Source organism: Misgurnus anguillicaudatus, chromosome 14 (assembly GCF_027580225.2).
Source record: "Misgurnus anguillicaudatus chromosome 14, ASM2758022v2, whole genome shotgun sequence".
NCBI classification, from domain to species: Eukaryota; Metazoa; Chordata; class Actinopteri; order Cypriniformes; family Cobitidae; genus Misgurnus; species Misgurnus anguillicaudatus.
The window spans coordinates 10,854,246-10,870,000 of NC_073350.2; the positions used below are offsets into that span (position 1 = coordinate 10,854,246).

The 15,755-nt window shown below is 37.3% G+C and overlaps 1 protein-coding gene across 4 annotated transcripts in view; it reads right to left on the reverse strand.

The window, feature by feature from the left end:
• ptprga (protein tyrosine phosphatase receptor type Ga) overlaps window positions 1–15,755 on the reverse strand; it is a 327,465-nt gene that overhangs the window by 37,496 nt on the left and 274,214 nt on the right. For all 4 annotated transcript variants that reach the window (XM_073875862.1, XM_073875865.1, XM_073875863.1 and 1 more), the window contains 4 exons: window positions 8,979–9,163; window positions 2,367–2,475; window positions 2,234–2,283; window positions 1,149–1,908 (listed from right to left, as the gene is read on the reverse strand). In XM_073875862.1, coding sequence (XP_073731963.1) covers window positions 1,149–1,908; window positions 2,234–2,283; window positions 2,367–2,475; window positions 8,979–9,163 — 1,104 coding nt within the window. The remainder of the gene's footprint in view (window positions 1–1,148; window positions 1,909–2,233; window positions 2,284–2,366; window positions 2,476–8,978; window positions 9,164–15,755) is intronic.

Below are 15,755 nucleotides of genomic sequence, written 5' to 3' on the forward strand. Positions count from 1 at the left end.
TAATACTGACTCAAACATATTTAATGTTATGCTATATTAAATACATCAATGTTTACCTGCTTAACAGGTTTGTTTCACTATATATTAATGAGGACATCTCAAACTTCATTCCAGTGTATAACAGGTTACCCCTAACCCTAACCTTTCCACAACCTGTTGACATTTAACAAAATCTGGCTCATTTATAAAGATCATGCAATATAAAAAATATTTTTGTGACATATTTCACTATATTTCCAGGACAAAACCAACTAAAACCAAACCTATAAACACACACACACAAACATACCACAATCCCAAACTGAAAAGTCAATCTGACAGCAGTAACCACAGCGTCACACATCTGAAAGATCAAAAACCCACAGCAAACCTCCGGTGGTCCATATGTAGCATGATGCTAACTGCTCCATACTACAGTCCACACTACTACCTCACATTCGCAAACAGACTCACAATCATGCCAGGAAAAGCACTGGACAACAGACTCACTCTCTGGACCTTGCAGGCACGCGCGCACACACACACACACACACACACACACACACACACACACACACACACACACAGCTAAATATGGAGTCTCACACTCTATTACTTTCTTGCTTCATTTTTTAACTCCCTGCAGCTGAAATAGTTTTCTGCTCTCATCCTCTCCGGACCGGAAAAGTAGGCCAAGCCTCTGCCTCCAAAACAAATGTGTTGAATCACGAAATGAAGGATGAGGAAGAATTGAAAAAGAGGAAGACACAGAGGGAAAGCTGAGGAACGCAGAATAAAGGACAACAAACGGTGGAGATAAAACCGTCAGCTCACAGGGGACACACAGACGGGACCACGAAAGAACCGAATGTTTAATGAGAGAAGACAAAAGGACGAAACTAGATTATTTCTAAGTTAATGTGAGTAATGCTTACCCACCCAAATCTCGAAATCATGATGCTGGAATATCTCAATATAATATAAAGATAAGCTTAAACCTTAAAACAAGGTCTTTATGATATCCTTGCTATATGTAGCTCAAGTCCCACCTACAATTTAAATGTATTGGGTTTTGATCCCATTCAAACGTTAGCAGTGAAATCTCCAACGTTTTCTGAGATCCACCACTAGCAAAGAAAAAGTGTATGATGAAAGTGTAGATCTCTAACCTGTATGTATAGAGAAAGGTGGCAGGTGACCACGGTCGGGTTTGTCGGTTTTAGCCGTGCTGTCTGGTGCCTCGATTACTGCTGTCATACTATCATCATCTTCCGGCTCTCTGGTAGGCAGCACCTCTGTGTCCTCATCACCGATCCTCTGTGTGTTTTCCTCCGGGACACTAGACGGCACTGTGCTCTTGCTTCCTCCTTTCTCTTTCGCTGTTGAATCTGGCACCGCTGTGGGAGGATCCTTTACCACGGAGCTGTTCACCTGCTTTTCGACCGCGTCGGGATCTCCGCCGGTTTTGGTCTCTGCACCTTTTTCTTCCTCCTCCTCTTCTTCCTCTCCGTTTTTCTCTCCATCCTCATCTTCACCCTTCCCTCCCTTCTCACCCCCATCGTCAGATCCTTCGGCCTTAGCGGCCGTGGTGGCGTCCGCATCCGAGGCCGGGGAGGAAGTCGGTTCGGTGGTGGTCACGACCGACTTGGCCGGGGTCTGACGGGTGGAAGCGGGAGTCGGCGTGGAGGGCGGAGGTCTGCTAGGCCACACGGAGCTGGGGAAGGAAGAGATGACACCTCCGCTAAAGCCTAAACCTGCTAGGAGGGTGCTGGTTACAACGGACGCCACGGTCGCCTGGCTGCCACTGGAAGATGGGCCGATCCCAGTCGCCATTGATACGAAAGAGAAGGGAAGACCAGAGGAGGTCCAGGTGGAGGAGCCTGAGCTGATTGGTGCCATGTCTGCTGAGGATGCTGGAGAGACGGTTGGCTGGAGACAGAAACAAATGTCAGAAAAAATAGTGCAAAAAATAAATACTTAAATATTTAGGTTTGTAGTTAAAAACTATAGTTTGTAATTTAAGAACAAATATGTTAATATTATAATATGATGCATCATATTTTTAACTCTTTTTGTCTTGGTATTCAATGCATACATAAAATGAATATACATACTAAAGTATGCATACTAAAAACTGCATAAATATTGAAAGTAGTGTGGTAGTAAATTATACTGAATATAGCCAGGGTTTTGTTTGCAGGTGAGGACCTTTAAAAAAGCAAACAGTGCTGCCACCTGCTGGACAAAGACTCACCATTCCAGTTTTCACTATTCTTGTACCCTCAAATATCCTAGTGGTGTTGGCTATAACACAACAAAGAAAGCAATGTAAATAAGAATACATGCTTAAATCCTAAAATAACCTATAAGAGCAACTTTTTGTGTACCTCTGAACAGCATGCTTTGGCTGAAGTCACTACGCTTGTCACTCAAACAAACGGCCTGGACCCGGAATAGGTACAACACATCTGATGACACAGGCGTGATGACGGCCTCCTGAAACACAAACCCATACACGGTAAACACATAAAAGTCAGGATAACACAAGTTCAAGTTACAAAAAGTTGTGTTTTAAGTCCTGCCAGTTCCAACCAAGACACAAAAGAGAAACGGCACACATGCGAACTAAAGTGTGACCTCTCTTGACAGACCTGGAGGATGACGGTGAACAGCTTGTTCCCTTTTCCTTCATTTGACAGCAACACTCTTCTTTTCAAGTCATTAGGATTGAAAACACACAATGTCGCTCACCGTCTCCTGTCACATAACGTTCATTACCACCTAAAGCACCTCTGAGGTGCTCAGCTGGGATGCACAGACACTGTAATTCAGCGTGAAGCACCACTTCATTTAAAAAGACTAATTATACACCTGCACTCACTGTAAAAAATAATGCACCATAAAGTTAAAACAACTTGGTTTTGCAAGTCAATTCAACTTAGTTTTGACAAATATGGTTTATAAATATAGTATATACTGTAAACAAAAATATTATAAATATAAAACAGTTAGGTAGGGCTGGGTATTGGCATAGGGCATGATACAATGTATCACGACGCATTAATACTTTTTCTTTTTTATCAAAAATGTAAAAAAATAGAGCCGAATTATTTTTACTTTTTTTAAAGCCAAAGTGATTCCACAAATTGGCTTTGAAAGCTGCAAGCGTTTTAAAATTTTCTGCCATTTTCACACTCAATGGCCGTATATGACAGACAACTGGACAGCGACAACTACAGCAGCGGCGGAGGAGGCCGTTTGACACACACAGAGGGATTTGATGCCTTTTTTAAAATACAGATACTAGAGATTGAAATATCGATACACTAATAGGCATGTGCCGGTATAAGATTCTGGCGGTATGATAACCTTTAGCAAAAATACCACTGTTTCACGGTGTTGCGGTATTGCCATTGCAACACTATAAATGTGTAATTTTTAAAATGCGAGGTAAAAATAAAGCCTTCAAATTATAATATGCTTTCAAAAAAATATAATATTTTGATAATGTATATTAAATGCAAAAATCAAATCAATCGCATGACTTAATGGTTTAATGAATTTTGTATGAACACGGCTCATGCCTTGCAGACGGTATCACAGAACATTTTAGTGGTTTTGAAACCTTGACTGTTTAAAACCTTGATATACCTTAAAACCGGTCCTTACCTATTCACTATCGTGAACAAATTTAATACGATAGTTAGCTGTATTTATATTTTTGCACAAGCCTACAGTTAGGTCCATTCCTTGATTTTGATTGGTCGATTGTTGTGTTTATTTCTGATATAAACACCACTATGACCGCTGCAACGAACACGATTCTGTGTATAACTCAGCCAATAAATAAAACGGCATTTTTATCTGTCCCTGCTCTCTATCTTTATACTTTTCCTTTAAATATAAAGCATAATATGTTTATTTTCTTTGCATTTCTGTGTGGGTCTATATCCCATCTTTGCTTGTTATATAAATTTTCCCCCTTACGACAATCCTAGGAAAAGTCCTGATCGTCTTTGTGGTTGCACCGATTATCTTATCAGATTTTTCTGTGGTGCACAGTGTCGAAAGCACGTCAGGGCCGCTCAGATTGCAAAATCTTATTGTGTGGGGTAAACCCCAAGAACAAATGCACACGCACGCTATAGATTATCATGTAAAACGAAACGACACCAAATCAGAAAGCGAGCTGATGAAAGATGAAACGATTAACAACTACATGGCACAGCGGGCATAGTCCAAAGGACATGAGATGGACATTAGAGACGTAAAAAAGCAGCCCATGTCATTTCTTTATGCCCGTTGTTTGCCATGTTTGTTTACTGTGAAGTCACGCTTGGTAGGGAGAAACATTGCGAGATCCTCGAGCTGAGACTTGCGTTGTTTGTAAAGTTAATCCGATGGTGCGTGGTGTGCTGTCATGACCACATAGCGGCACTCCATATACTATAGGAACAAACGTGTTAAATCATCTTTTTTTATCATGTTTGTGATTTAAAAAATCTTTTGGTGTGGCCCTAGCTTTACCAAACATGTTCCTCACTCTGAAAATCTAGGAATATTTCACAAGTCACATTTTCAAAAGGAAGTTACATCATTTAGATCTTGTGAAGGCCATGTGAAGATCAAAAGTTACTTTCTGATTTACTTTTCGTTATATTTTAAAATACTAATGCTATGACTGTGAATGTCAATCTTAACAGTCGGTCATGTTATCTATTTTATATCCTTGATCTTATCAGTTTATTTTAAAATAAAAAGATTTGGTAAATAACAAAAATGTATTCATTGTCTTTCATGCTATTAGCACATACTTAATGCAGCTATATTGCATGTACTTTGAGATCAGCAAATAAGAACCTACTAAAAATACAGAGGACACATTTACACCAAAAAGGAGATCACCAAAATTATGGAACGGTTTGCCTAACAATATTCGAGACGCACCAACAGTACAGGCTTTTAAAACACAATTAAAAACACATTTGTTTTCTTTAGCTTTTAATATATGACACCAAATTTTTTTACGTGCTTTTAATTTTAAGAGTTGCATTTTTTTTAGATAAGTATATGTACTATATGTTCTTTTAGTATGGGTTTTTAATGTGTTGTATTTTTTAGTATTATTGTTGTATTATATTATTGCATTACTATCTGTTTTCCAATTGTTTGTTTATTGTGAAGCACATTGGTCAACTTGTGTTGTTTTAAATGGTGCTATATAAATAAATTGCCATTGCCATGTATTTTCTAAATCTATGCTAAAAACTCAGTCCTGTTACCAAAATGCCTCCATCCTCCATTAAGAAACCTTATTACACGGCTCTCTGGAATGCTTGATTCTGATTGGTCAGTTGAGACATTTGCAGGTTCGTTCTTTTCAAATAATAACCGCTCCAAAATAATAACGCATAGCCGGACTACTTGCACGAGTAAAATCGCTCCGCGCCAATAAAGATCAATAAAGATTACTGTCTGTTTGGCGCCATCTTGTGACAAACACTCGACAACCACGACAAGACACAGAGAGCTTACTGAGACTGAACTTGACAAAATAGAGCATGACAGCTACGAAGCCAACACACAAAAAAATACAGAATGGGCATTAAAACTTCTCAAAGACTGGCTAAAAAAGAAAAAATGGAGACAAGAATGAAGCAGAGGATCTTAATAAGGTATTACGATCATTTTATGCATCTGTGCAAAGTTTCGCGGAAGGATAAAAATGTTAACTTAAAACAAATATGCCAATAAAATGTTTTAAATTCATATTCATGTCCAGTTTTTTTTCTTATGTGGCAAGTAGCCGTGTATTAAGCGGGATAATGTAGAGGCAGCCGGTAATTATTGGGAAATAAGCCCCTTCAGTGTGATACAAGACCCTCCGCTTCGCGTCGGGTCCTGATCACACTGTCGGGGCTTATTTCCCAATAACTACCGGCTGCCTCTACATTATCCCTTACATGTAAAAAAGAAATAAATTACCTGAAATTGACCAATGTGATATAAGATGCAGTGTAAAAAAGATAAAAAATTAAATACAATTTTGACAAGTTACAACATGCAAATAGCACTGATTGTTGGAATGGCCCATAAACTAAATGTAAAAATGATCAGCGATGGAGTTAAATCCTTAAACACACGTGATAGAAACGAAAGCATTTCAACACTCAGTATGGCCAGAGAGCAGAGATATTATTTAACAAGTATCTTTTCGTCAGGGCCTATCCGTGCCTCTCGGCTATCTCTTTCTCACTTGTACGCGAGCAGGCTCATTTCCTCTGTGAGAAATGAAGATTCAATACAATTGTAAGTGTATGAGCAATAGCCATTATCATAACTCACTTCTCCTCCACCGGGTCCACTGAACAGCGCAGGCATTTGTAAATCTTGTGCTAAGTAAATGGCGCCGGTTCCTTTCCACGCCAACACCTTCGTGATTTATGCAAGTCGGGCTGTATTTCATTCTGTACTCAAATATTACTTCAAAGTGTTGGGTTATTATAAATGAAAGTGGGTAAAAACTTGTACTTTCTATCGATTTAAGAGACACTTGCTTAAAAAATCTAGTTAGGCTCTAATGTGACCCAGATAGCGGCATCTTGGGACGAAAGCCGGATTAAGACTAAAAAAATAAAAACTGAAACGAGTAAAATCAGAAGGAGACCGGGAACAGAGAAAAAGGAAAAAATGAGTTTGGGTTTCTCGCCATTCTCCTCTTTCGCAACCCCTCGCATACGGAAAAGTTAAAAATCTCAACCCGTTATGAATTTCACACCCCAGCGTGTGCCTGATAGGAAGTCAAGAGAAATGATACTAAAATACATCTCGAGCGCTTAAACAGTTTTAGTGCATTAGTTTTTTCAAACGGCGGGCTCCAAGGTCAAAGTCTACTGCTGCGGCCTCCTGCTGATGACATAAAATGCAGTCTTTACTTCACTGCACTTCTACAAATGTGGATCTGTAGCCCTTAGCAGACGAACGATTACGGGATAATATCAATGAGCCGTGGATTTACAGACTTGATATCAATATCATAACAGTTAAAGGCCAGTTACGCATACTCCTGATTTTTGAGAGGCAGTTTGTTTATCGAGAACAGACTCAAACGTGCGGTTCACTCAGACGTGAAATGTTTATTGCTTAAAGGCAATGCACAAATCGAAATCAGTACTTTTTAAAATAATTATGCCTGATCTTGTGCATGTTATTCTACAAAAAAAAACTGTTGCTTTTATAACCCTGGATTACAAATGCAATGGAGAAAAGACAAATATTTGACCCTGTCTGTGAAATCCAGGGTTTTGAGCAATGTTTGTAACCAAACCGATCAGAGGCGCCATTGACTTACATAGCAGGAAAAAAGAATACTATGGAAGTAAATGGGGCCTCCTTATGTGGTAAAAAAAATTAATCTCTCTGGCCAAAATATGTTTTAAATATATGCTAAATACATTTTGCAAAGCTTAATTAAATATATTTTTGTATTTTAAAATATATTTAGTTTAATCTTCATATATTAACATATGTATTTGAGGGGCAACAAAAACATTTTTAATTGTACAACCAATACAGCAAAAATATATTTTTCCTGGCCAAAATATATACATTTGTATGAAATGTATAAAGTATAAGTATTAAATGTATATGTATATCTAAAATATACAATTATAAGTATATTTTTGCAGTTAAAAATATATTTAATTTGAATCTTTTCACAGGTTTGTAATAGGGATGCATAATGATTAATCGGGATTAATCTATAGAGAATAAAAGTTTTTGTTTACATCACATATGTGTGTGAACTGTGAATGATAACTTATACATGTGTATATATACATTTGTATATTTCTGTATAATTTATATTACATATAAATATATATAAATACTTAATATATAAATATATATTTTTTCTTAGAATTATACATGCATGTGCGCATATTTATATATACTATATAAAAAAAGATTAATTGCAATTAACCACTTACAAATAAAAGTTTTTTGCCTAATTGATGTGTGTGCACTGTGTGTAATTATATATATATATATATATATATATATATATATATATATATATATATATATATATATATATATATATATATATATATATATATATATATATATATATATATATATAAATAAATAAATACACACACATTAATGTTTGTATTAAAAAGATTTACATATATATTTATATATATTTTGATATATTTTATATAAAAAATATAAATAAAAAATATACCTAAATAACATTTTTCTTAAATTCATACATATATGTGTGTATTTATATATACATAATATATACACACAGTACACACACACACATATTATGCAAACACAAACTTTTATTTTGTATGTGATTAATTGCGATTAATCTTTTCTCTCTCTCTCTCTCTCTCTCTCTCACACACACACACACACACACACACACACACACACACACACACACACACACACACACACACACACAGTAAACAAAAACATTTATTCTGCTGTACATTAATCGCGATTAATCGTTATGCATCCCTATTGTAACATATTTGTACGTTTTTCTTTCTCTAACGAGACGTGAATATAATAGCTTTAATATATATTTATTTTTGAAATATATTTCGAAATGTACAAAAAATGGCCAAAAAATATATTGGTAAAATATACATTTTTGTAAATATATTTCAGCACATATATTTTTTGGCCATTTTTTATATATTTTAAAATATATATATAAAAAAAGAAATATATTTTAACTAATATATTTATATTCTTTTTAAAAATATATATTTTTACCGTCTTATCAGTTTGGTTACAAACATTCCTCAGAATATCTTCATTCGTGTTTATCAGAATAAAGAAATTTATATAGGTTTGTAAGCACATGAGAGAAAGTAAATCACAAAAATACTTCATCTTAGTTTTCACAGACTGGGTTCTCATATTGTGTTATATCTAACCATTAAATACTGTACACATGCTTAAAAACATAAGCAACACTTTACCAGTTTCTGATCGCTGCCTTTGACATACGTCTCCTCATATGATTCATCATTTCTGGTCCAGCTGTAGGAAATGAGGTAGCTGATAATAGGTGGGTCATAGGTGATCTCCGGACGGGACCATCTCACCACAAGTGCCGTCTTGTTCGTGTGCTGGACGTTCATGTTGATCGGTGCGCTGCTGCATGCTGCATTAAAAAAAAGAGAGAACAACAAAAATAAACCTTTACATCTTTGTCACCACAGTAACCATGAGCTGCATAGGCGCCCTTAGCCACTAGATGGCTCAGTTAGATCATTGACTTCATCCGCTCTGCTTTCACGTGTCCTGAATTGTGTCGTGCCCTCTGTAAACACCAGCAGCATCCAAGTTGCTGTTAATCTCCCCAGCAGAAGGTGTTTAATCACCGAACGTGCCACAGTTTTTGGCTGCTGACAGCATGCGTGGGGTGAGCTGCTATTTGCAGAGGAATCCGAGAGAAAAGCCTTAAATTTGAGTCGTTCTTAAAATGCACGAGCACATTCGCCGCGCACACACCCACGTATGCACAAACGCTCCCCTTCTTACAGCCACAGGGGAGCCATTACATCCAAAACAATGCTAATTAAACTAATGCTACCATCACTCCTCTCACTGAAGCCTCTATTAGCTCTAATCATGAGAGAAGTAATAGTGACTACAGCCGTAATCATACTGCATAAAGTCTACGGTAATGTCTACCTTGACTTTCATGCGGATGGCATACATTGATGATAAAAGCACACATACACAACAGTAACCTTTAAGGATGGGTGCTCATCCCCATTTAGCGTATCAAATTATAGAACACTGAAAATAAGGTGTTTAGGTTCAATCATGTGCATGTTTTGGTTAAAATCCATGGACTCGCCCCTAAAACATTCATGAGCATCCATTCAGGTTGTAGTGGTATTTAAATGTTGGCTGCGTCCGAAACCGCATACTGTGACAGTAGGTACTGAATTAGATGAATTACTTACTATATAGTATGAATATGTATAGTATAAATGAATTCAGACGTACTACATCCGCCATGTTGATTCATCACGTTATATACAGTATTTGAACACCCTGCTATTCTCCCACTTAGAAATCATGGAGGGGTCTGAAATTGTCATCGTAGGTGCATGTCCACTGTGAGAGACATAAATCTAAAAAAAAAAATCCAGAAATCACAATATATGATTTTTTAACTATTTATATATGTATGATACAGTTGCAAATAAGTATTTGAACACCTGTCTATCAGCTAAAATTCTGACCCTCAAAGACCTGTTAGTCTGCCTTTAAAATGTCCACCTCCACTCCATTTATTAACCTAAATTAGTTGCACCTGTTTAAGGTCGTAAGCTGCATAAAGACACCGGTCCACACCATACAATCAGTAAGAATCCAACTACTAACATGGCCAAGACCAAAGAGCTGTCCAAAGATACTAGAGACAAAATTGTACACCTCCACAAGGCTTGAAAGGGCTACGGGGAAATTGCCAAGCAGCTTGGTGAAAAAAGGTCCACTGTTGGAGCAATCATTAGAATATAGAAGAAGCTAAAATGACTGTCAATCTCCTTCGGACTGGGGCTCCATGCAAGATCTCACCTCGTGGGGTCTCAATGATCTTAAGAAAGGCGAGAAATCAGCCCAGAACTACACGGGAGAAGCTAGTCAATGACCTGAAATGAGCTGGGACCACCGTTTCCAAGGTTACTGTTGGCGATACACTAAGACGTCATGGTTTGAAATCATTCATGGCATGGAAGGTTCCCCTGCTTAAACCAGCACATGTCCAGGCCCGTCTTAAGTTTGCCAATGACCATTTGGATGATCCAGATGAGTCATGGGTAAAAGTCATGTGGTCAGATGAGACCAAAATAGAACTTTTAATAAAAAATACGGTATTGTTTTTGGAATACTATGAATTCGGACATACTAGTGCATCACCTACTATTTAGTATGGAAGTAGGTGGTTTCGGACGCAGCCTAGCTTTTATTGTGAGTGGGCGTAGTTTCGGCTACTAAAACACCAAAGAAAATAAGTTATTTCATAATCATTCAAATCTGACTGGGTGGTTATTACCAAACTTTTCTGTGGTGTGACAAACTGAAAAGACATTTAAAGGCGGGGTGCACGATTTTTAAGAAACGCTTTATTGGGCAGACTACAAAAAAACCACACCTGTAGCCAATCAGCAATCAGTGCCTACTAACCAACATTGTTGCCCGGGTTGCGTATGTGTGGGGTGGGTCTATCAAAAGAAGGTCCAAATTCTATTGGGGTAGGGGCGTGTTTGTTTGGGTGATTGTCAACACTGGCTTTCAGAGATCATGCACCCCCCACCTTTAATATCGACTTTACTGTACATAAGCTTTAAATGTATACATCTAAAACTTAAATAATAATGAACTGTGAGGTAATAAATGTACACTTAGGTCCATCCTACCCTAGTCAAGATTTTCGAGGTGTGCTCAACCACATCCTCAGTCACATAAACAGAAAGTAAATATCTGAATCTCCTGGTACTCTTTGGTAAGGTTTAAGACATCTCTTACACAAAAATATTTTCAGCCAACGCACTTAGGGTTATATCGCAGGGTTATATCAACATGATTTATGAACAGCTCATAGCCTAATAGTTCCCTGTAAATTGGATGTTTTCAGACATTTTCTAAAATATTTTATGGACGCAGTGTACATTTAACACTTAACAAGAAGATAACAAAAACATTATTATCTATTAGTCAAAGTGTAACACCTCCACACAGTGTGAAGGTTAGCAGTCTATTCAAAGTGGATTTTAAAAACATCAGGAGTCATACTGTACTGTACACAGTTACTGTAACACAGTCTGAGCAGGGCTCCAGTTGTATAAAATTTTATAAAATTCAATTTATCATGAATCCTGTGCGATCAGAAAAATAAAGCTCGGTATACACTGTGCGATTTTAAATAGTCCTTCAGGATTGTTGCTTGCCACACTGTGCGAACAAGATCGTAGTTAAGTTCATGTCACACTGTATGATCACAGTTTCCATCAAATGTCAGACTGTACGAGTTTAAAGACTTTTAAAAATCGGACGCACACAAACAAACGTGTCCGTAGTTTTACATCATCAATCGGCGGTGGCTGGGCGAACACACGCTGAAGCAAAGGATGGCAAACCGAAACAACATCTAACGTTCACTTTAATCATGACTTGTCTCGAGTACCTGGAATTTGTATTTTCAAGGTGATTTCTTTACAGGCTTTTATATCATATCATGGTACAGTGGTGATGACATGTTTTACAAGCACTCTTTATCTCTCCATAACTCCACAAGTTTCTGCTCCTGCTGTACAGTCCACTTGGCTCTTTTTTCAACATTTTGTCTGCGTTGGTTTGTTGTTGTCGGCGCACTACTTGCGTCATTGGGTTCTATTCTTCTATTGGTTCTTGATCTGCCGGTTGTCGTAGTAGATGTCACAGCGGGTCTCCAAATTTGTGACACTGCCAGAATTTTGTCGGAGGATAATTTTGTTCACAAATCGTGTTCATTAATCGTCTGTCTGTGAAAAATCGTCTGTCAAAAGTACTATTCGGACGGGATTAGTTTTACATAGGGAGGTGGGGTAAAGCAATTTTTATCAGAGCTTCTCTCATTGATGTCAGTAATCATTACGGACAATGTCAGAAAAGATTACGGCGAGTTTTACCTTCTGTAAAAATGTCCTGAGAAATTACATCAGGTAACACTAATCCAGTGCGAATAGACCAGCTGTAAATAAACACGTAAATTGTGTAATTTCCTGTTAATTTGCAGGTTTCTTTTAAATATAAAAGCGCATAAAGGTGCAGTGTGTAGATTTTAGCGGCATCTAGCAGTGAGATTGTGAATTGCAACCAACGGCTCAGTCCACCATTCACCGAAACGCATATAGAAGCTACAGTAACTGCCAAAGGACAAACATGTTGTTGTAAAGTAGTGATAAAACACGCTCTGTACAGCAGTTTGTCCGTAAAGGGCTACTGTAGAAACATGGCGGCCCAAAATGGAGACTTCCATGGAAGGGGACCCGCAGTGTATGTAGATAAAAATGGCTCATTCTAGGTAATAAAAACATATGTTCATTATGTAAGGTCTTTATACACCACTGATAATATAGTTATGTATATTAAATTGCATTTCTGTCTATTGCATTTCTTCTAAAAGTTACACACTGCACCTTTAGAGCATTTACTTGCGTCCTAGGCAGAAAAACAAGTCAGTGGCAAGTCAGTTCCTGAATAAAATGACACAAACTTTTTTTTTTTAAAAGGCACGGAACTGTTTATGAAACTAACGTTCTCCCCAAACTGAAATTAAACACAGTGTTTCGAGTTTTCCTCGTCTGTGTCATGTTTGCACATGTGATATCAGGAGCAAGGTAATGTGCACGTGAGACTCTCTGCGCAATCGAGTTACCCCTCCCACTTCTGAATGTTTTACTGAGATTTCTAATACCGTCCGAATTGACCATTAATATTACAGACGTCCTTTGGTAAAATTACGTTATGCCATCTACCCCCTGGAAAAATAATCCCGTTTGAGTAGGGCTTCAGAATTTAGCCTAGGCAGCTAAATCCTGGCTGAAATCTTAGTGTGCACCGGACTAGCCAACAGCAATACGTTGTATTGTATTTAAAGTTTTTATTAATAAAATGTTACGTTTTAGAATTTTTGTGTCATATATTTTCTTTGGGGGGCCGCAAAGGTATGCACCATACACAAGAGGTGGCTGAATCCGAAAGAGGAATGGAGGACAATGCACTGCTCAACATGGCCGCTGACGGTAGTCCTGCCTTCCAGTTAAAACAACCAATCATTATTTGATAAAGTCTCCAGACTTGTTCTCAATGGTAAAGTTTCTTGTATTTGTTTTGTGACGATTCTGTAAAATACGATGATATGCTAATTGGAATCCTATTAATTTATTATTTGTCTGTTTTCACACTAAAAATACATAATATTGGTGCTTGGTAACATTTGAAAAATGTGTAAACACAGTCAGGGATCAGTTTATGACTGTTGTTGAATTGAAACTATCAGGTAAAAGGTTTCAGTTTAACATCTGGTGTGGCAGACATTAGGACTGGGATTAAACTTTGCTTTGTGCCGTTCTTGCACTAGTTACTTTATTAACCCTTATGTGTTGTTGGGGCCATTTTTGTTATTGTTTGGTCTTAATTTGGCCACAACTTTCTCTGTGTTTCAGCAAATGGAATGATTTTTGGTGACAAATCTTATATTTACACATATTTTAAGAAAATGCTTTGAAATTTTTAAAAAACGTAACAATATACCGGGCAAATGTACTACCCTTTTGTGTTGTTAGTGGCCACTAAATTAAACTGCTGTAAAAATGTATCGGATGATTTTTTCCCCCAATTTTTTTTGCATAAATCTGTTAATCAACCTCAGTACTGATCAAATCTATCAAATGTTTACAAAAATTCCATGATTTTAACTCTTTAATTGCCAATTCATAAGTGGTGTCACTCATTCGGGAAAAAACACACAAAATGACTGATTTTCAATATAAAAAGTGATTGTGGATTGGATTTTTTTTACCTTTTTCACAGTTTTGGGCATGTCAAAGATTGGTAAAAACATTGGCTTTCTTGAATTTTTTGTTTTTGTGCAGAATCATCAGTTTTTATTTTTTTTCTCCCTCATTTACTGTTCGTGGCCATTTTTGCCCCTTTGACTTCCATTATAACAACATTTTGTGATTGCAGAGCCATGACACCTTATTATCATGCATTTTTGATTCTTTGTGGTTTTACCTTTTGCAAAGAGGTAAAATGTGTCATTTTTACTGTTGATCACCATGTGGCACCATTAACCCTTTTGTAGGCATGTGCAAAAAAACAGAGCTTAAATCCTGGCTTGTACATAAAGTTATATGGTATAAATAAATCATTGATTTTTTTTTCTCAAATCAGTGGCATCACTTATGAGCTTGGCAATAAAAGAGTTAAAATCATGACATTTTTGGAAACATTTGGTAGTTTTGATCAGTACTGAAGTTGATTAACAGATTTATGTACGCAAATTTTTACAGCCGTTTAATCCAGTGGCCATTTTTGGCCGCAAACAACACAAAAGGGAAGCAAGGCACAAGGGTTAAGATCCATTATAACCAAAACTTTATTCAAAACAGGTAAACCCATCATTTACAAAGTTCCTCACATCATGCATATATTTCCCTTTTCGTCTAATTTGATAATGCTTTGAGCTACCGATAAAAGCGTAGGGCTCTCAGCCCCATTTTATTCGATTTAAATCTGTGTAGGTCCACATTTCTTTTCTCCCTCAAAGGGTGATCCGGAATAAACAAAATGAAAGAAAACAAAAACGCTGCAGGTTTCGCGTGTGCCCGATCGAAACTCAACTCTGCAGAAATAAATCTCAACTCTGTGTTTCTTTCGAACACCACTGAAAAACACAGTAACACACACAGGTCACTGCGAGAGAGAGCAGGTCTCAGATGAGATGCACATAGAAGAGCGTTTAATAAAAAGGCCATCTTTGGCCCTCCGGCTTGTTGACCATGGAGAGGGAGATTAATGGAGGGATATAGCACGAAAGGAGAAAAGGTGAGAGCAGAAGTCAAATTAGAGAGAGAGATTGCAAACCCTCAGTTAACCTTGAACGGCCATTTTTAAACAGGCAGTTTAAAGAGGTAGCTCATAAAAACCAGTGTCATTATTTACCCCCTACTTTCCAAAACCATATGTACTAT